The 21,905-nt window shown below is 38.2% G+C and overlaps 3 protein-coding genes across 5 annotated transcripts in view; 1 reads left to right on the forward strand and 2 right to left on the reverse strand.

The window, feature by feature from the left end:
* camta2 (calmodulin binding transcription activator 2) overlaps window positions 1-21,905 on the forward strand; it is a 248,222-nt gene that overhangs the window by 214,879 nt on the left and 11,438 nt on the right. The gene's annotated exons all lie outside the window — the stretch shown is intronic.
* Window positions 759-13,913, reverse strand: LOC127419835 (alpha-2,8-sialyltransferase 8E-like). Of its 2 annotated transcripts, XM_051661604.1 has the most exons (7): window positions 13,807-13,913; window positions 11,336-11,416; window positions 11,163-11,249; window positions 9,755-9,899; window positions 9,558-9,670; window positions 5,226-5,309; window positions 759-2,499 (listed from the first exon to the last, which is right to left on the reverse strand). In XM_051661604.1, the coding sequence occupies exons 1-7, from the start codon at window positions 13,911-13,913 to the stop codon at window positions 2,043-2,045; spliced, it is 1,074 nt and encodes a 357-aa protein (XP_051517564.1). In that variant the 3' UTR covers window positions 759-2,042. The 2 variants fall into 2 exon arrangements, with proteins under 2 accessions (XP_051517564.1, XP_051517565.1); XM_051661605.1 differs by lacking the exons at window positions 11,163-11,249; window positions 11,336-11,416.
* plod3 (procollagen-lysine, 2-oxoglutarate 5-dioxygenase 3) overlaps window positions 14,957-21,905 on the reverse strand; it is a 30,585-nt gene continuing 23,636 nt past the window's right edge. For both annotated transcript variants that reach the window (XM_051661589.1, XM_051661588.1), the window contains exons 12-19: window positions 21,483-21,608; window positions 21,248-21,389; window positions 20,997-21,110; window positions 20,842-20,913; window positions 18,662-18,766; window positions 18,440-18,586; window positions 15,605-15,730; window positions 14,957-15,433 (exon numbers count right to left, since the gene is read on the reverse strand). In XM_051661589.1, the coding sequence (XP_051517549.1) occupies window positions 15,278-15,433; window positions 15,605-15,730; window positions 18,440-18,586; window positions 18,662-18,766; window positions 20,842-20,913; window positions 20,997-21,110; window positions 21,248-21,389; window positions 21,483-21,608 (988 nt within the window). In that variant the 3' untranslated portion in view covers window positions 14,957-15,277. The remainder of the gene's footprint in view (window positions 15,434-15,604; window positions 15,731-18,439; window positions 18,587-18,661; window positions 18,767-20,841; window positions 20,914-20,996; window positions 21,111-21,247; window positions 21,390-21,482; window positions 21,609-21,905) is intronic.

Here is a 21,905-nt window from a genome sequence, read left to right on the forward strand (position 1 = left end):
CAAGACACTGAGTAATGAGATCCAAATCCAGACCAAGACATTGAGTAACGAGACCCAGATCCACACCAAGACGCTTATTTAGGAGACCCAGATCCAGACCAAGACACTTAGCCATCTGGAGAACCGGGAGTCGTAGTCTTAATCTTGTGGTCTTGGTCTCAAGACATCTAAATGCGGTCTTGGTCTGGATCTTGGTCTTGTTACTCAGTGTCTTGGTCTGGATCTGGGTCTCGTTACACAGTGTCTTGGTTTCTATCTGGGTCTAATTTGGGTGGGCCAAGGCCCACCACAACCCACCCTTGGCTACGCCACTGTTCCCAAACCTTTCAATCAAATGCATTTTGTTTTCTGTTAAATACTGTTTACATCTTTAATGTGTACAACATTATAATAAAGATATTATCCTGCGGAGGACAGAGATACATTTTCGTACATGTTTAAAGTGATGAGTTAGTCTCATAATGGTTTCTGTTTGATTTTCCACACAGTATTTTCTGATCTTTAAACAGTTTCTTTAAGCAGGTGGAAAGAGAATATCGTTTAATCTTGATATTGTTTTATAATAAAAGTTATTTTTGGAGGACTCCATAACAGCGTTCTCCTCCAAAGCCGGGTTTTCGGCACCACTGTGATAAAGTTAATTTCATGGGCAATGGAGGAGTCAGGAGACAGTGAACAGATGAGTGTTTATTCACACACACCTTAGGTTCACACACACAAAGAAAAATGACTCTTAGTGGCCAATTCAAAATAGCGCTTTCAATTATAGTCTCTGGGCCACTCTGTCTCTCTTCCTCTGACGCTCTGGTGAGCCTTATCAGGTCTCCCTCCACCATCACTATAATGAGAGACAGGTGTCAATTACAGGCCAGGTGACGAGCCTTACCGCTTTCCCTCTCCCACAGACAGACACATGACCACAACCTCCCCATGCCATACATGTTTTCTACTTCTTAATAATGCTCTGAACGATACTCAGAGGGATAGTTAAAGCCTTTTAAACATGTTTGAACTTTTCTCCAAACCTGTGCTGTTCCAATTGATTACTATGCACTACTAGTAATGGAATCCTCATGGAACAACTGGCTTTATTCTGAAGTAATCAAAACCACTACAGTTGATGTCAGGTGGGGGCCAATAAGCCAGGATTGTGATCTGAAAGGTGAATGGTTGCACCTGAGTGTCATGTGTATTTTGTTGATTGATGTCTTTTATTTTGAAATGTTTAGTTCCTGTTTCCCTAGTCATGTGATTCCTGTTTTCTCTCCATGTTCATGTGTAATGTTTTCATTGGTTTATTGTTTAATTAGCTTGTTATGAGTTCTGTTTGTTCATTGGTTTATGTTCTCCCATGTCTTGTATTTAAGCCCTCATGTTTGCATTCTCTAGTTGTCAAGTATTGAATGTGAACGTGTATGTGCATAGTAATGTTGTTTATAGTCAAGTCATGTTTATAGTCAAGTCATGTTTATGTTTTATGTTTCACGTTTGTAGTTAGGGTTATAGGTTATCACGTTTGTAAATAATCTGCACTTGGGTTCTCTACACTTCGTCATCGTCTTCATCATTGCCATTGCCAGCAGTCAGCACACATTACACTGAGCAAGTGGGCTAATCACTTATCTAAATAAGTTATTTTACTAAGGTTATAAATGTGTAAATACAGCTGGAAAAGGTTATATTGAATTTATTTAAATTTCCAGGATGTTATGTGACAAATGATAAGGATGTTGACATGATATGATCACGTTCTATAGGCATTGTACAATGTACAGCGTTTTGCACCTTTGCCATATAAAATGTTATACATCTATAATATATTAACAGTCACAGCCCATCACTGTTGAAGACGAAAAGTTGTTTTAAACATCAGCAATTTTGTCTGTCCTGTTGTTTTGACTTTCTTGATTCATTATTGGTTATATCAGCACCTATGGACTGGGGCCAAACTCTTGTCCAGCCAGATCTTCACCTAATAAATAAACAAACAAAATAAAAGCACAAACACATTGAGTAAGTGCAGAATATGTTGCGTGTGTCTATTAAGAGCAGGGCAGCAGGTGCAGTGTTAGTGCCCCCTGGCTGTGCAGCTGCAGCAGGCGCAGGAACTCTTCTGGCATGGCGTGTATGCCGTGTTTTGGGCCTTTCTGGTCGTAATAATGATGCGGAACTGCACGCTGCTGCAAGTCGCTGTCGAACGGCCAGAATCCGTAAACGTGCACCTGCTCGCACAGCTCTAATGCCATGCTAATCAACATAAACCCCGTGGAGAGGCGGATCTCCTTCAGGCCACGCCTCTTCCAGTAACGGTCCAGCGTCCGCAGATAGTCTGGGCTGAAGAACACGACCGGCTGCTGAGGTCTGATTGGCTGAAGGTCTTTGAGAGTTTTGATTGACAGCTGAGTGTTGAACGTGTAGGCGAAGGCGGGGAGAATGAGGGAGGAGTTGCCGTAAACACTGACACGCTCCGCAAACAGACCAGGAATCTTCTGCAGGTTTCTGTAACCACACGCACGCACACACGCACACACACACACACACACACACACACAGAGATACTAATATTTACTGACAAAATACAAAATGATTAACCATATGTATATGTTTTTGCTGTGAGCAAAAAAAGAGAAAAACATTTTCTGGTTTTAAATTATTATTATTATTACTTGGAAATATAAAAGTAATTTATCCTCTCAGTGAGATTGAAGGAATAAAAGGAATGATTTATACATACGGAAAAAATCCCCCCAAAATCTTAGTGACAACATTTTTGTCTAGTTTTATGAATGACTTCATGGAAGAGGCCTGGAAGAGGACGTGTGTCTATATTGTGGTGTAGTGGGCTAAAGCACATAACTAGTAATCAGAATGTTGTTGGTTTGATCCCCACAGCCACCACCATTGTGTCCTTGAGCAAGGCACTTAACTCCAGGTTACTCTGGGGGTATTGTCCCTGTAATAAGTGCACTGTAAGTCGCTTTGTATAAAAGCATCTGCTAAACGCATAAATGTAAATGTATATTGTCTCCATACACTGGTGGTTCGAGTGGCCAAAGAATCTCCAAGAATCACAGCTGGAGAATTGCAGGAATTAGTTGGGTCTTGGGGTCAGAAAGTCTCCAAAACTACAATCAGACACCTTCATCACCACAAGTTGTTTGGATGGGTTTCAAGAATAAGCCTCTGCTCTCATCCAACAACAAACTCAAGTGTCTTCAGTCTGCCAGACACTACCGGAACTTCAAATGGGACCGGGTTCTATGGTCAGATTAAATAAAAAACAAAAAAAGAGCTTCTGGCAACAAACACCAGAGATGAGTTTGGCACATACAGAGATGAAAAGTACCCAATATTAATATTAATAATATTAAGTAGCCCATGGTTAAATGTGGTGTTGGATCTTTAACGTTGTGGGGCTGTTTTTATCCCAGAGGTCCTGGACATCTTGTTTGGATACATGGCATCATGGACTCTATCTAATACCAACTGATAAAAAATCTATTTTTAAAATTTGTTTTGTCAGCACAGCTAGAAAACCTTTGTTAGATATACACAAATGTATCAACTCATTTAACTTTGCCTAAAAATATATGTCACACAAATAAGATTTAGCAAATAATCGCAAGTGTTTATATAACATTTATATCACTGTTTCTACTGAACTTACTTGGCTCTAAAGAAAATAATAACTGTGGTCAGTCTTTAAACTTGATATGCCAAAGAAATGCACATTAAGCTGTACTTCAGCTACACATATTCACATGCACAAGGAAAAATTACACGGGTAAAACCGGATACAAGTTGAGCACCACTGAAACACTAATCCCCCTAATGGTGACTTTACACGAAACAACTATTTACAGTACAACAACATCAATAATACTAAACAGAGGGGGCCTGGGTATCTCAGCAAGTATTGATGCTGACTATCACACCTGGAGTCGTGAGTTTGAATCCAGGGCGAACTGAGTGACTCCAGTCAGGTCTCCTAAGCAACCAAATTGTCCCGGTTGCTAGGGAGGGTAGAGTAATATGGGATAACCTAGTCGTAGTCACTATAATGTGGTTCTCGCTCTCGGTGGGGCGCATGGTGAGTTGTGCGTGGATGCCGCGGAGAATAGCGTGAAGCCTGCACATGCGATACATCTCCGCAGTAACGCGCTCAACAAGTCACGTGATAAGATGCGCGGATTGATGGTCTCAGACACGGAGGCAACTGAGATTCATCCTCCGCCACCTGGATTGAGGCGAATCACTACGCCACCACGAGGACTTAAAGCGCATTGGGAATTAGGCATTCCAAATTGGGGAGAAAAAATAAAATAAAATAAATAATAATAATAATAATACTAAAAACAGCTGAAGTCTCTATGAATTCTTAACTAATTAAATCCCCCAATAAGTTCCTTTTGACCAAACAAACATGCTTAAATTCAAGTGTAAGTGCACATTTTCTTGATAATTTGAGTTAGTAGTACTTAAAATCTTAATTTTATGGATTTGTAAACTAAAGAAGTTCAAGCAACTCACGATTGTTTGTTTACTTTTTTGTATCTCTCTAAGTTCAATTTAAAATTGATATTTTTGTGTTGCACACGTTATAAAAATGTTATAAATATATACATTTCTGAGCAGAAGCTATTTATTTTTATATGTTACGGTTGTTGAGCCAACAAATGGTTTTTTTTACACCACACGTTTCTCCCTTACAATGGATATTTCAGCTGTTACACTACTGTTTGACAAAGTAATTAGACTACAGTAACTAAAAAACACTGTAATCAGATTACACCCAACACTGATTCGGTTAATAAACATGGCATTTTGGATTTAAAACTTTGACTTATGGATTTTAAATTAAAATCTTTCATGCTTAGCAGCTGCATTCGGCACAGAGCAACTGACAATTCAGTGTACAAATGTCTGTGCTGCATTCGAGCAAGAATTGGTCATAGATAGATTTTCCCAAATGACAGATTCAACAACTAAATCTAATTTAAAAAGACCCAAGTACAAATTGCTACATGCAATAATGCCGAAAATCATGATGCATGTATTTCTGAGAAATAATTAGCATTGGTGTGAGCAATAGTGTGAAATATTGTCTCACTAAGAGGTTAGCTCATACAGTACAGTAAGTACAGTGTTTAGCATCAAACTGAAAGACATTTCTTTAATTATTAAGCGTTTTTGGGTGATTTATGCTTGTGTTTGTGTTCACTGACCCTGCGCGAATCTGACTGGGGTTTATAGTGATCAGGTCTGTCTTCAGTCCAACATCACTGTCATTAACCGGAGCCAAATTAAACCTGAAACACAGAGAGAGAGAGAAAGAGAGATGCTGACATTTATGAGACATATTAATATATGTTGTGATATAACTGCATTCAGAAAGGTGTACAGTTCAGTAAGATCATAACTCTATAAGGTTATAATCAGTCTTGGGTATAATCCAATTAGAAAGTAATTAGTTACTGTAATATAATTACTCTTGTAATCAGATTACAGCTACTGAATTTCAATTTAATTACTTTTAAGTACATTACTTATGTAGAATAACAAGTAGCGAGTGATTGTGAAGGAGAAATGTGTATGAATTTGTAGAACGGAAAAGTGTTTTAGAAAGTAACTTAAAAGTAAAGTAATTAGTAATGTGATTACTTTTTCAATTAAGTAATTAGTAAAGTTATACAATTTTAGAGAAATAATTAGTGATTTGTAGTGGATTATTATTTTAAAGTAACTTATATGATATTTCTTCAAATATCCACTTTTCAAAAATCAACAATTAATTATTCAAAATCTTGGTAACCAGGTTGACATTTTCAGACACAACAAAACATTAGATAATTAATAAAAGAGGAGATATTTAGTTAATTTAATATATTTTTATATATTTGTAGTATATTATTTTAAACCATTTATGCTCTGAAGGTGTTTTTAAAGATTTCCTGTTTTAGTGGCATACCCAAAATTAAAGGCTTATAACTTGACCAAAAAAAACAAAAAAACAAAGAAAAACAAAAAAAACAAAGAGGTTTGGTATCATTGTAAAGAAAACTTATCACATTTTTTAATGATATAGATTATGATACATTCTAAGACTCTCAGCCTAGAAACTGATTTGACATTATATATCTCTGGGTTTAAATAAGGTGGCTCAGAAAAACTTTTGTTTTGTTCTCAATCATGTCAACTCTGAGTAAAATTTTGTGTTGATACGATAAAGCAATCAAAAGTTATAACATTACAAAAATAATTTATCCAAAAGCCTCTCCAAACAAATAAAACATAATAATTGTACATAAGAACTAATTACACATGCAAACACAACAATGACTAAAGGTTTGTATAGCATGCAGACATGATTTTAGTAATGAGATTTCACAGAATGAGTTTCATTCTGTGTCATTTGAGTCATCATTGAGTCTGTGTCATGTATTTGGCGCCATCTCCTGGTGGCCATATGTAACATTGTGCTTCATGTGGATTATCTAATGATCTATACATCTGATTATCTTGTGTGTGGGCTCGTTTGAAAGATAATCACCTCCTCTAAATAATGATATGTGATATTTTATGTTCCTTTTATTTCTCATTAATTTATAAGTCAAAATGCGGCATATAAGCAACACCATCATAATTGTCAAAGACATATACTTAGCTATTACTCGCTATATTTGTGTCTGTGAGTAAAACAAATAGGCTGGTTGTCTTCTACTCTTTAAGAGCTTTCCAACAACATATGACACATGACTATTTGATGAGTTGATGTTTTTACTGATTATAATAATATGTACAGTGCAATTTGTTTAATAAAATATAAAAACGGAAGACTTCTGATTTATCTGCATATTTTAAAGCACTTGTTCAGTTTTGGTCATAATGTCTACATGCATTGGAAAGTAGAGATTCTAAACTTTCAAACGATACCGATTTTGTATTGATCAAGACTGTAGTTATTAATATTTTGATGATTATTATTTTTTTCTTGTGGGCCAGCCGAGCTCAAAGGGTTAATAACAGATTGTTTTAGAACTATAACTTAGACACAAATTCAAAACTTTTTAATGATATGAATAGCAATCAAAAAACAAAAAACAAAAACAAAGCTGCAGATATATTTTTTCTACAAAAAATAAAATAAAATACAATTTTAAGCAATAGTTGGAAAAGCATCAGTATGTAACCACGTTGATATTTGCGAGATGTTTGTCATGTCAAAAGCATCAGTTCTGCATCAGTCCAGTTTATAACAAACTTCAGTATCTGTTTTATGGGGATTATATATTTAGAAATTCAAGAAATATGAGCTCATTAAGATTCTCTATTTCTTTAAATGAATAGTAATTATTACTCATTACATAACAACAGCAGATAGCCGCTTGAATACGGCAAATCCCGTCAGGCCCCTGCAGCTGATAACAGAGTTCAGTGGTTTTCAGATAAAAAAATGACAAATGTTTAACTAACACACTGTGTTGAGGACATACTAGAATATCAGGTCAGGTTTTCAGTTGTGTAAGCTTACGTGTAATCTTTTTCAGAATAGCTTTGCTGCGGCACTTGTGTAAGTATAATAGAAACTTATTCTGTTTCGAAATTGACCAATGACATGCTCGTTATACAATGTCTAGGTCTGGCTCTAAAATCTGAATGGATGAACATTTAAAGACAAACGTCAATAAGCACACTTGTGACTGCACGTCAATCTTCATATCTACAATATCGCCTACAGTTACACTACTTAACCAGATTACTTGGTGGGAGACTTGTTTATTTTGATTATAAATATTAATCAGTTGAATCATCTATTGAATAGTCATGCTCTCGGCAGCCAATAATAGAGCGCAGCAGTTCTCTTTCTGAAAGTGAAAATCTCATTATTTCCTCCGTAGGCGAATTGATTTTGAACTCTGAGGTTGTTAATTGATGGTATATAATTCTGTTGAAGCCATCAGTCCACGTTATTTCAACTTCATTATTTAGAAATCGTATTTAATAGCAGAATTCCTGCTGACGAACTACACTACCCATAATCCTAAAGAGAGTTCCACCAATCAGAGAAAGAGCTCTGTAGCTCCGCCCACTCCCATGATGCACTGTTGTCATGTGTATTTTGTTGCTTCATGTTTTTCATGTCTTTTATTTTGAAAGTTATTTCCTGTTTCATGTCATGTGTCCCTAGTCATGTGATTTCATGTTTTCCCTCCATGTTCATGTGTCTTGTTTTCATTGGTTTATTGTCTCATTATCTTGTTTAGAGTTCTGTTTGTTCATTGGTTTATGTTCTCCCATGTTCATGTATTTAAGCCTCATGTTTTCCTTTGTCCATTGTCAGGTATTGTTGAATGTAACTTTGGTTGTGTTTGGTAACGTAGCCATTGTTTTTAGTCAAGTCAAGTTTATGTTTTAGGTTTTATTCATATTTATAGTTAGGGTTTATTGGTTCTCACTTTAGTTAATAAAATTGCACTTGGGTTCTTAAATTCATTGTCTTTGTCACTGGCATTGCCAGCAGCCACTCATTACAACTGTGAATGACTCAGTCGAGTCGCTCTCTCTACACTCTCAAACTACTTATATATTTCTCTATAAATGGATATTTTGCTATGAATTTAAAATAAATTGTTTATGTACTTATAATTAACAACTTTAAAGCAATAGTTTTATATTTTTAATTCGATTACGTCATTTGCAATGCTTCATGGGATTGTAGTTCATTCAAGTACACAGTCTTGTATCTTTGACTTTTGTCCGATTTTCAAACACTTTTTGTTTGTAATGTTGTAACTCGTTTATGAAGGATTTTATGAACTGTTGCACATTTTAATGAGCTTCTACTAAGTGACAGATGAATTTGTATCAAAATACTGTAGCGTATGGGGGTCTGGGTATCTCAGCGAATATTGATGCTGACTACCACCCCTGGAGTCACGAGTTCGAATCCAGGGTGTGCTGAGTGACTCCAGCCAGGTTTCCTAAGCAACCAAATTGGCCCGGTTGCTAGGGAGGGTAGAGTCACATGGGGTAACCTCCTTGTGGTCGTTATAATGTGGTTCTCGCTCTCGATGGGGTGCGTGGTGAGTTGTGCGTGGATGGCGCGGAGAATAGCGTGAAGCCTCCGCATGCGCTACGTCTCCGTGGTCACAGCTCAACAAGCCACGTGATAAGATGCGCGGATTGACGGTCTCAGACGCGGAGGCAACTGAGATTCATCCTCCGCCACCCGGACTGAGGCGAGTCACTATGACACCACGAGGACTTAGAGCGCATTGGGAATTGGACATTACAAACTGGGGAGAAAAAGGGGAGAAAATCAGAAGAAAAAAATAATACTGTAGCGTTTGATTGAATGCACGACCATTGACCTCAACAAAAAAAGATATGGGAGGTGTTTTTAATGTTGTTATCCTAACAAATGTATGAGGTAGTTGAATACTTTTATTTGCATTTAGCATTGTTTTCCCCTGCTGTTCGTGACCCAATCAGACCTGAGGCACATTTTTAAGTTGTGAATCTCCAGTTGAGAATCACTGCTTTATAGAAGTGTTTACCGTATGACAAAGTCTGCGCTGTCAATCTCGCATCCGCAGCTGCTGTTCTTTAAAATCCCTCCACTGCCCACAACAGCACACTGACCCAAACCACGTCCACTCCAGGGGAAATCCTGCACACACGACAGCACAAATAAACACTATTCACAATTACACTGTTCACTGATTTATTCTGAGAACTGCACGTTTACACAAACCTCAGGCAACAATGTGTGAAGTGCCGCATCCACTCTGTATGTGTGTATTATGCTTGTTTCATATGGGATCTTTTGATTGACAGCGGTGTTGTGTTTTGTCAGGTATAATGATCCTGTGGCATTACAACACAACTTCAGTCTGATTCTGGAATAAACACATACAGAGAGACACAAACTTTAATAGGATTCATTTGACATCATAATTCAGCTCTTAAAACATTGTTGACTTCATCACTTGGTTACTATAGTAAAACCATGGTTAATTTTTGTAAGGTAAGGTTAGGGTAATGTTTAGGGGTTGGTGTCTGTGGGACTATAAATAAACACAATAAACACACTGCATCTGTATGTTAGTATTTAATTAGAGGTGCAAATAGTATCTGCCACTATTTGCACTTAGCACAACTATCCTCTTCCTTTTAATACACAAACACACAATGTGCTGGAATGTGTGAATAAAGGGCGTTTCCTGTGGAATTCCACACAGGTTTATTACTGACAATAATGAGAAATGACATGAAGTGTGACATGTTATAATTCATTAAAACTATTTTATTCTTGCAATATTATTATACATGTGGTTTTAGTATGTTTCTCCCTCAACTACTTCTAAATTGTGACTAGGAGGACAGTGTGGCCGGGCCGTGATGGAGCATGGCTGGCGCTGAATCATCTGATCAGTGGGAGAGCGAGATAAAGGGTGGCCGGAGACGCCGGTTGGAGTGAGAGAGACGCACGCGGCCGTGCTGCAAGTGTGTTCGTGTTTGTTTTATGTTTTTATGTAGAGTTTTATTGAACTTTATGTTTGCCGTTCAGCTGGTTCCCACCTCCTCCTTGCCCATCCTTTATCTGTTGCATTGGTGCCAAAACCCAGGAGGAAGGAGTGATGCACTGTCGCGGAGTCCTCGCCGTTGCCATCCGCCAGGGGAGCAGCCATGGCTGTGTGCCTGGCGACGGAGGGGTCGCTGCCAGCTGCCAAGAGCCGGAGGAACCACGGCTGTCTGCTGAGAAGGGGAGGAGCGGTTCTGTCCGTCAGGGGCCAGAGGACTCGCTGCCATCCGCCGGGGGAGAATGAGCTGGCGTCCGCCAGAGGGTGCAGAAGCGGTTGAGGACAGTGCGTCCGGGAGCTGGCGAGCAAGTTCTCTCTCTCTCTCTCTCTGTGTCTCCGCTCGCCCTTTCCCTCTCCCCACGCCTCCTCTCATCTCAGATAACCGACAGTTCCAAAAAGCAACTATCGGCACCACTTAATCTGTAAATTGATATATCGGTCTACCTCTAGTTTGTAAGGAACTACTCTTTATAAAGCTGCTTTGGAACAATATATATTGTAAAAAGTGCTATACAAATAAATGTTATTGAATATAAAATGTATACTGCCTTATACATTTTAATTTAGAGTTGTCCTCACCTGTTTAGTTCCTGTTCAGTTGTGTTTGATTTATACGGGCAGCTCATGAGATCTGAGAGATCCTGCGTGAAACTCGTGATGTTTATACTGACAGACAGAAACACAGAGATGTTTAATGAAGCGCTTTATTATCTGGAGATCAAGAACGCCGGTTGATCTTCATTGTTACGCACCTCTTGGCCGGTTTGATGATGGAAAACTTGCGTCTGAGGTTTGCGCAGTGCAGCTGGTGAAACGCGTTTGACATCCCATCTCTGAAAGAAGAACATTTGGCCTTGTTGTATTAATGAGTTCTGACAAGTTCTTCTTTGAAAGTTGGTACATCAAAATTTATGCAAGAAGGTCTCCCGGATCCCAACCAAACCCATTATAATCATAACCCAACTTATAAAAATGTTAGTTTTTTCGATCATTTTGGCTGTGTTAATACCAACGGCATAAATGTTGCCAAAGGTGTGTATTTTTGGGGGAATTTTGATATTTCAACCTCAGTTCCTATAATACATCTATAATACACTGTGTACACAAAATAGTTACACTCAGGACCTTCAGGACAAAAATGTCCCCATTGAAACCCATTAAAACTGCACTATTTGATCCCAGTGCCTTTAAAGTATAAAATCATGAATTCTATGATATTATGCTTTCATTCTGGAGCCCTGGCTTCAACATTTACATTTTAATATTTTCCACTAGATGGCGCCATTATTCTCATATTTAGCCTATGGAGCAAACACAAGCTTTTCCCCTATTTTCTGTTTGCTGTATTATAGAGCACTGCAGGACAATTGAATAAATGATGCAGATAAAATTGTGTGTGTGTGTTGGTATGGATGTCAGAGTGTGTTTTGTATGTGTGTGTATTGCGAAATTTGTGTGTGTGTGTGTGTGTAAAAAACAACAGTGGCATTATGTAAACAAACAGGGCTAAAATCCTGAAAATGAATGAATATTTGGTAGTTATGATCAGGACTGATGTTGGTTAAAAAAATTAACCCATTGAAAGTGGAAAATAATATTAATATATAATATTATGATGGCAGTTTTTTGACACAGATATTTTTATCCTCGAAGGACCTCCGAGTAATTTTTTTTAAATTGACGCACAAGGGTTAATGGCTTTTCAGCTAAATAGCAACACAAACTACCCCCATGGAACAGAACTGGAGCAATGTAGGGGAACAGGACCGACAAAATGAACTGTCATGGGACACCAAACACCGAGAGACTCCCCCACTCATACTCTGGCAACTCCCACGATTGAAACATTTAGACATCAAATGATTGGACGATTTTGATTTTGACAAACTGATTTTGCATGGTTCCCACATCTATGGTTTCACTGTATACCAAATATAAGAATATAAAAGATCAAGGTACCCACCACTTCCCATGAGAGAATATGTATTTTTATGTAGTTAACTATTTCCGACTTTTCTGAGAATGCCGTGGAAAAGAAATACATTATTGTGTAGAGATTGAATGTGAAGAAATTCAGTTTTAGATATAAAGAAGACCGTATGGACATTTTTATTTTTATACTGAAACAAAAATAAATAAATAAATAAATTGGGTGAGTGCCTATAGTTACAGAATCACCCATTTATCTAAAAAGAAAAAATAAATCAATTGTTCATTTCTATTGGGAAGAAGCTTATATTTTATTCACAGTTGACAGTCTATTTGTCACTTTTCTGTAAGCTAAGAAATATAAAAACTTCAATTATTTCTTACCATATTCCTAGAAACATTTTAGTCCTTTTTCTACTGTAAATCTACACGTTTACTTTCACTTTAGTGAAAAAAGGACTTAAATATGGATCTGTTTCTTACCAACACCTATCATATCACTTCTGAAGACATGGATTATTAACGCGAGTGCATGCCGCCAAGATGACAAGTGCAAAGCACTCACGCCAATACAGGACAAGACATGGAACATGAGTGTCTGGATCCCGAAACCGAACCAAACAGAAGGGTCAGGATCCAGACATGAAACAAGACCAACTGAAAACACAAGACAGACATGGGACGATAATGCCAACGTCTGTCAGACAAAACCCCAGACTGACAGAGTGACAGGACCGTGACACCAACATCCAGCAAAAACCACTGCTATGATTCGAACCTCATACTGAGATATAGCTCTTGTGACAACTAGCCCCGGTCTCCCATTGACTTTATAGTTAGTTATAGTTATGTCTTTATAACAAAGTACTTTACATTGACAAATAATTAAAAAATGAAACTAAATTTCAATGGCAACACGTCTCAAACTGCACAGAACAAAATGTTGCACCTACATGACAATATGATAATTATTATTATTGTTTGTATTACTACACTCATGCATTTTAATTCCATAATAAAATTTAAAACAAACTAAACATTTTAATTTAATTGTATTAAAAATCGCACGATTCCATTTGATGGGATTTTGTTATGAAATTGAAATGCGTAAATCTTAAAAATAGACTAAAATATTTTTTTGTGTAATGCCCAAATTAAAGTGATTAGAAGTGATATTAAATGATAATGAGAAATCATGCATTGTAATTTACAGTAAGATGTATAAGTCCCCGTTGAATCAATGAATTGATTAAACAGAACTATAGGTGAAAAGTGTCGTCTAATGTTCTCTTACCGACTGGTGTGTGTGTTAGTCATGTAGTAAACCACACACACACACTGAGAGATGATCAACACCACTAACAGTTTGAAAATCCATCTGAGAAAAACCGAGAGAACCATCATCACACACTGAGAGATGAATGAGTATGTGCGTGATTGTGATGGACACACACCTGTGCCTGACTCCGCCTCCCTCACCTGTAAACCTCACTGACTCTCATAAAGTGATCCTGACACACTAAGTTTGTGCATGAACTTTACACATTTAATGAATAACTCATGATTGATTGCTGAATCATTAAACTGGTCGTGAGATCATTAAAATGATAAAATGTTATATATTGTTAAAATTATGGTGAAAAACAGCAATCGGGCGTTCACAAAATTCACTGCATGACTCAACACGTTTTATTATAGTTTATGGGAATAGTTATGTCTCTTCTCACTTTCGATATTAGTTATATACACTGGGGTGTTCCATGTTGTTTTATTGCATTATTTTAGTGCCACGTGTTACCCTGATGATGTGTCAACGTGTATTAAAATTGCTGTAAGCGATTTCAGGCGTTCTATTAACACAAGACGGAGCCATTGAATTAGCCACGCCCCCTCTTTCCAAAACCCCACCCTCCAAAGATATCAAATGAGCTTTGAGACCAACACAAGCAGAAACGGTTGTTAAAAACAACTGTAGCAAAACAGCGCCCTCAACTGACAACTGTTATGAACAACATGGCATAAAAATGGCATTAAGCCTCAATAATTCACTGCAACTACAATACTATGAGAACGTGCAAATTGATTGACAGGCAGAAAGCATGAGAGACCATGGACACATTTTTGTTTTCTCTTTAGAGTCTAGAGCTGTCACAGAGTTGAAGGCAAATTTCATTTCTTTCTATTGTTAAATTTAAATCATTTTTCAGTCGGCTGGCACGTAATTTTAAAATATTTTAAATTTAAAACGTATGACAAGAGTATGATATGTATATCTACATGAATATAAATATTTTTGCATAGTAATAAAAAGTGATTGAGTGCAAGTTTGATTCAGGACATGACTGTTGCATCTAAACCAATCACGCTGGAATGAGATTAAGATGTACATTTACGGGGATTCCTACCAGTTAGTAATTAAGTTCACACCAGACCATTTTTTCTCCAATATTTATTTCCCAAAGGCAACAAATAATTTAAAAGCAGTTTGTACAAATCTTGAGAGTACAAAAGCTATTTCAGGACTAATGCTTTAAAAAAAAAAGAAGAAGCAAATATTCTATAAAATCAAGTAAAAATGTGGAGCTTTAAACTTCTGTAAAAACAAATAAATCTCCTGAAGGAGTGAATTTTCATACTGGACACGAGGCGAAAGTCATCTGTAACAATCTGCACAACAGTAACAACTGATATTTAATTTACAGAGTAAACGCGCACGCACACACACACACACACACACACACACACACACAGAGTTCAGAAGGTTTTTAAGGGTCAACGAAAGACACCATGATGTATCGTGTTCCTCTGGTGGTGGGCAGCCCCTCGTGATAATGCGTCAAACGGCCGGGATGCATAAATGACCAGCCCTTCCTGGGAGACTCCACCTTACAGTCGTAACGCAGAAACCTACAGCCTCCACCCTAATACACACACACATACAGTATAAACACCCATTAAAAACACAACTCACCCACATGCACACATATACAAACAACACAACAAACCAGAATTTCTATTCTACTGTCCGGCAGTCATGGCTGTTATGCAGGATGTGTGTGTGTGTGTGTGTGTGTGTGTGTGTGTGTGTTTACCTCGTAATCTTTGCCTTTGCTGTTGAGAGCGATGTTAATGGTGAATGTGGAGGAGTCATGATGTGGGCGGAGCGACGGCTGCTCGTCAGGACGATAACGAACCACAAAATTCATCACGGCCTGAGCCTGCAACACAAAAACTGTTGTTACTTATATACAAACCTAATATGAATAACCTCGGCTAAATCACGTTTTGCTTTAAATGTCCTGATATGAATGGAAAACAGGGTGTGCAATAGCATAAGTGCTGTGTTACGTTATAATTACTTGACCAAGTAAATAAAGGCCACTCTTATCCCGCTATCAATGGAGCTGATGGCTGTTAACTTATCCAAATATTAGGCTTAATATTTAGTCATGAAATCTGAAACAATTCATAATTATTTTCCAAAACATACTGAAGACAGACATGTAAATGAAAGGACAATTTGCACTAAACTAATATTATTCTTTTTCATTGACTGGCTGAAAAACCTAAGTTTGGATAAGAAATAAATGCGTCAACAAAAGAACACAAAGCATGCAGTCAGAAGTAGAGATAGACCGATATATCTGTTTTACCGATTAATCGGTACCGATAGTTGCTTTTTGGAACTATCGGTTATCTGCAAAAGCCTATGTCAATAGTTGCCGATTGTTTATACTTAAAAGTCCTGCGTTATGCACCAAATCTGAATTTTTCTGGTTATTATTGATATTTTGGTTGAACAAAAAACTGCATCTGGGATTTTATTCATTTTGGACTCTTTGTCTTTGCCCGTTATAGTAAATAAATAAAAAATGTTTTTGACATTCTATAAATCAATTTAAAAACTATCGGCCGATTAATCGGTTATCGGCCTTTCCCATCACCTTAGTTATCGATATCGGCAAAATCCATTATCGGTCGACTTCCAGTCAGAAGATATTTTAAACATTCTTTGTATTTAGGGACCTCATGGAGGTTTGATTTATATGCATTATGGCAGATTTAAACAGAAAATATACAAAACATTAATTACTGAACCAATATAAATGAAGAATAAGATCATGTTAGACCGCTGATAACACATAACAGATTTGCATATCATCTAACGGGAATATTTCGCTGTTGTGCCAATGTTTGAAATATAAAATGAAATCTGTCAATAACCGTTGGACTATAACCCTTTAAGCTCGGAGGGTGTTTTGAAAGATTTCCTGTTTCAGTGGCATACCAAAAATTAAAGGCTTATAACTTTAAAAAACAAGAAGGGTCAAGTGTTTGGTATCATTGTAAAGAAAACTTTATATAGATTATGATACATTCTGAGACTCTCTGAAAAAACTGTTTTTTTCTGATTTTTTCAACGGTATCTGAGAAAAATGTTGTGTTGATTCAACAAAGCAATCAAATCTTTATTAAAATAATTTATCATGGTGTATATTTCCAAAAGCCTATTACACATGCAAACACAACAATGACTAAAGGTTTGCATAGCATGCAGACATGATTTTAGTAATGAGATTTCACAGAATGAGTTTCATTCTGTGTCATTTGAGTCATCATTGAGTCTGTGTCATGTATTTGGCGCCATCTCCTGGTGGTCATATGTAACATTGTGCTTCATGTGGATTATCTAATGATCTATACATCTGATTATCTTGTGTGTGGACTCGTTTGAAAGATAATCACCTCCTCTAAGTGATGGTATGTTTTATGTACCGTTTATTTTCCATGAAGTTATAAGCGAAAAGGCAGGATATAAGCAACATCAACATAATTGTTGTGTACTTAGCTATTACTTGCTATGAGTAAAACAAATAAGCTTTTTTGAGAGCTCTTTAAGAGCTTTCCAATGAAATGACACATGACTATTAGATCAGTTTGATGTTTTTAATAATTGCAAAAATATGTACAGTGCAATTTTTTATATAAATGATCAAAATGGAACATTTCTGATTTATTTGCATATTTCAAAGCACTTGTTCAGTTTTGGTCATAATGTCTACATGCATTGTAAAGTAGAGCTTCTAAGCTTTTAAACGATTAATATTTTGTTTTGGTCAAGACTGTAGTTATTAATATTTTGATAAATATTTTTTATTTCCTCACAGGCCCAATGGTTATTATAGTCACTATTTTCTATTATTGAATTCCATAATCAATGTATCAAATCATTGCATTATATCCCTACTATTTTTAAATTATTATTATTGTCAAAAAACAAAACAAAAAAACTTTTCATTTGGGTGTGCAAGCAGACATCATGGGTGGCATGTACATAAGCTGGGGTTTATGGTTAGTGTTTAGAAATATCATTAGGTCAGTGAGTTACTGTGTGATGATAAAGCGCAAAAAAGCAAAAGAAGAAAAAGCGCTATAAAAACAGTGCACTGTTTTTCCCAATTATACTTGCATTTGACATATGCATATAACATACAGAGAGAATATAGCAGAATTGTCAGTTGTTTAAGTGGAGTACCTGTATTAACTGAGCTTCAGATGTGTGTGATTCTGCATGCTGATATCAGACATCAGCGATTTTTTCCAATTTTCCAATCGGACAATTATTTCTTTTTAAAGCCGCATGTCAAGTCAACCTTTATTTATAAAGCACATTTAAAAACAACAGAAGTAACCGACAATGTTTAAAACTCTTGTTTTAGTGCATTGGACAAGTAAAGTTCGATTACACTACAAGCCCAATGTGCTCACATCTCCAGATGTGGTTAAAGTGGACAAGTCTTAAAACATTTCAGACCCATTTACAACCGTCTTTAGTGTCGTCCCTGTTTCAAACGCATTGCACAAAATGCATCTTAACACCAGGGTCCTATTATAGACTCAAAGGTCTGTGTGTGTGTTTGTGTCACCTTTGGATAGTATCCTGGGTAGAGTTTCTCCGTTACAGGAACGATGTAATCTTTGAGAAATTTGAGCCACTCCTTCTCATACTGTATCTGATTCATATGAATATCTACTGTTGGTACATTCTCATAACCACCTGCCAACCGCTCATCCTGAGAGAGAGAGACAGACAGGTGAGCTGTTGTCAATCAAACACAAATAAACACACACATGGAGGGGTGACTGACCGTGTGTTTTCCTCCAGACCATTCGCCGAAATGTTCCATTGTTTCAACGAGTTCGTCACACATTCTGTCAGAGAACGCAGGAAACCAGTACACATCTGGACACGGCTGACACACACATACAGAGACACTTTAAATTGTATTCAATATTAAAGGATTAGTTCACCCAAAAATTTTAATTCAGTCATTGTTTACAACCCCTGTGTTGTTATAAGCCTATATGACTTTCTTTCTTTTTCTTAACACAAAAGGAGAAATTGTAACGATGCGATAGGGAGAACAATCAGACCAAAGAGCAGAGGAACAGTTCAAAGGATTTATTAACCATAAAAATGAGCTGTCACTGGGTTGAGGAATGTAGAGAATCCCAACACCGGCTGCAATCTCCAAAGGCGTACACATCGTAGTCCCGCAAGGGGCAATCCGTGAAGAGTGTGTTTGTAGGATGAAGTGTGTGCATTGTGGAAATCAGGAACAGATTCGCAGAATCCTCCATTGAAGCTTAGCGAGATGCAGAAAGACGACCAGCAGAGATGAGCGAACTAAACTCCCGACACATGGGCAGAAACTAGGTATCCTCCGTGGAAGCCAGTACCCCCCCAGAGTTACCTTGCCAGAGGTGAAACTGATCTATGAGGGCGCCGGTCCAGGATGTACCGAGCTGGGACCCAACATCTCTCCTCATGCCCATAACCCTCCCAGTCAACCAGGTACTGGAACCCTATGCCCCTCCACCTGACGTCGCTCAATCTCCTGACCGTGTATGCCGGAGAGCCATCAACAAGATGCGGAGGAGGTGGGATGGGTGTGGCGGGGTGTAAAACGTAAAACAGGTTTGATTTTGGAGACGTGGAAAACGGGGTGATTCGCTTGAGACGGACTGCCACCAGACTAATGACCTTGGCGATGGGAAACGGCCCAATAAACTTGGGACCCAGCTTATGTGAGGGGAGTCGGAGCGGGATGTCCTTAGAGGACAGCCAAACTTTCTGCCCACACACGTAAGTTGGGGCCTTAGCCCGGTGTGCCAACCTCTTAACGCGAGCGCCAGTCCGTAAGAGGGCTACTCTGGCGGCTTTCCAGGTGCGTCGGCACCTCTGTATGAAGGTGTGGACGGACAGAACTTGTACATCAGGTTCTTCTGCAGGGAACAGAGGGGGCTGATAACCGAGGCTGCACTGGAAGGGTGATAAACCCGTAGATGACGATTGCAAGGATAACTTGACCCAGACTAAATGATCGCTCCAAGAAGACGGATTACAGGAGGCCACACAGCGCAGGGCCTTTTCCAGCTCCTGATTCACCCGCTCAGCTTGCCCATTTGTCTGAGGATGAAACCCAGAGGACAAACTCACCATAGCCCCCAGTTGTTGACAGAATTCTGCCCAAAAATGTGACACAAATTGGGGGCCTCTGTCAGAAACCATATCGACCGGGAGGCCATGGATGCATAAGACGTGGTTAATGACTGCTTCCGTTGTCTCCCTCACTGAAGGTAATTTGGGGTGGGGAATAAAATGAGCCGCCTTCGAGAACCGGTCCTTACAGTCAAAACGACTGTGTTGCCATTGGAGGGGGTTTCTACGCCCAGCCTTATTTTTTGGAAAGTTTTTGGACCGGTGCCAATTCACAGTGGATGGAGTTACCCGTGCGATGCCAAAAATAGAAAATAAGCGATCGATAGAATGTACCGTTACTCGTAACGGCTGGTTAGGACAAAAACTCTGATTAACATTGAAAATTTACCTTTTATCGTGTGTCGTTTGCCGTCAGGATAGGACACGGTGTGACTGTGGCTGCCTGTAGCCTCCTCTATGTTTCTGTTTGATTTATGAATACTCCGTTCAAAAAAAAAAAAGGCTAGGCATAGAAATGCATCAATTCTTCAACTACAAACTCTTCAGACATGTTTAGTAAGTTCTGTTCTCTGTTTTGTGTGCAGCTATGTTGTGTTCTGTTGTCACTATCGCTGTTTTTAGATAAACAAAACGAGTTTTCGCTTGAACGCCCCAATATCGCGAGGGGTCTGCATGAACTGTATAAAACTCTTTGTGCTGGAACTTTACTAAGAGATCAACTTGGTGGAAGAAACAGTGGAAAAAACATTTGTGCAAAACTGTTTCACTGCAGGTGTAGTTTTAGTGTGTGTATAACTCACGTGCAAATCCTCACTTAATTCTCACCTGTTCAACAACATAATCATCATCCTCAAAAATCCTGGAATAATTCTCATGGATATATTTCTCCCTCCAATCCTAAAGCACACACAGACAGAGGTTAGTGTTAGTTCAGTTGTTTATCTCATCACATATGTGTTTAATGGCAGTGAGAGTCTCACCGCTGGGTTGTCAAATATCTGCCACATGTCTGGATACAGACGACTGATGTTATAGTTACTGGAGGAGACCAGACGACCAAACTCATCTCTGTTTGATACAAACATAAACACACCCTGCAGAAGAACACAAACAAACACTCCGGATGATTAACCAAAAGCACAATATATTTCAAAAAGGTGAGTGCTGAGATATACTAGAAAGCATGTTGATTTTTATTCAAACGAACAGATTTAGCAGAAAACAGTCTCACCTGCTCACGGACGCTCTTAGAGAACGTCATGTCGGGATCCATTCCCTCCTGCTGATAGAGAGAAATTGCTGCCAGACGCGTCCGCAATGTCTCTCCACGAATCAGATACACCTGAGTGATGTACGGGACGTTCCACAGACCACTGCAACACAGAGAGAGAGAGAGACACACGTAAACATTTACACACAAACACACACTCGACACATTCATAAACATATATGGAGAAGAAACTCACACTCGTTTGCTCTGCACGATGTCGATATAATCCTCAGATCGGGAATAAAAGCCCTCAGGACTCAAAGCACCCCAAAAGTTTGACCAGAGCTTCCCGTGACGAGACAACATGGGCGCTATCACACCCCTGACACACACACACACACACACACACACACACACACACACACACACAGAGAGAGAGGGAACATCATCTGTTAAATAATTTAGCACTCTTGAAAAAGTTGTAGCAATAATTACAGAATCTCCTCTACACCCACATGATAAAATGATTTGCAGCCATGTTAAAATATGAGACCACTGAGAAAACAAGACACTCTGGATTAATTCCTGTTTTATTTCAGATTCATTCCCGTTTCACTCCTGATTCATTGTTGTATCACTCCAGATTCATTCCTGTTCTAAAATCAATTAAATCCTGTAT

Source organism: Myxocyprinus asiaticus, chromosome 29 (assembly GCF_019703515.2).
Source record: "Myxocyprinus asiaticus isolate MX2 ecotype Aquarium Trade chromosome 29, UBuf_Myxa_2, whole genome shotgun sequence".
NCBI lineage: Eukaryota > Metazoa > Chordata > Actinopteri > Cypriniformes > Catostomidae > Myxocyprinus > Myxocyprinus asiaticus.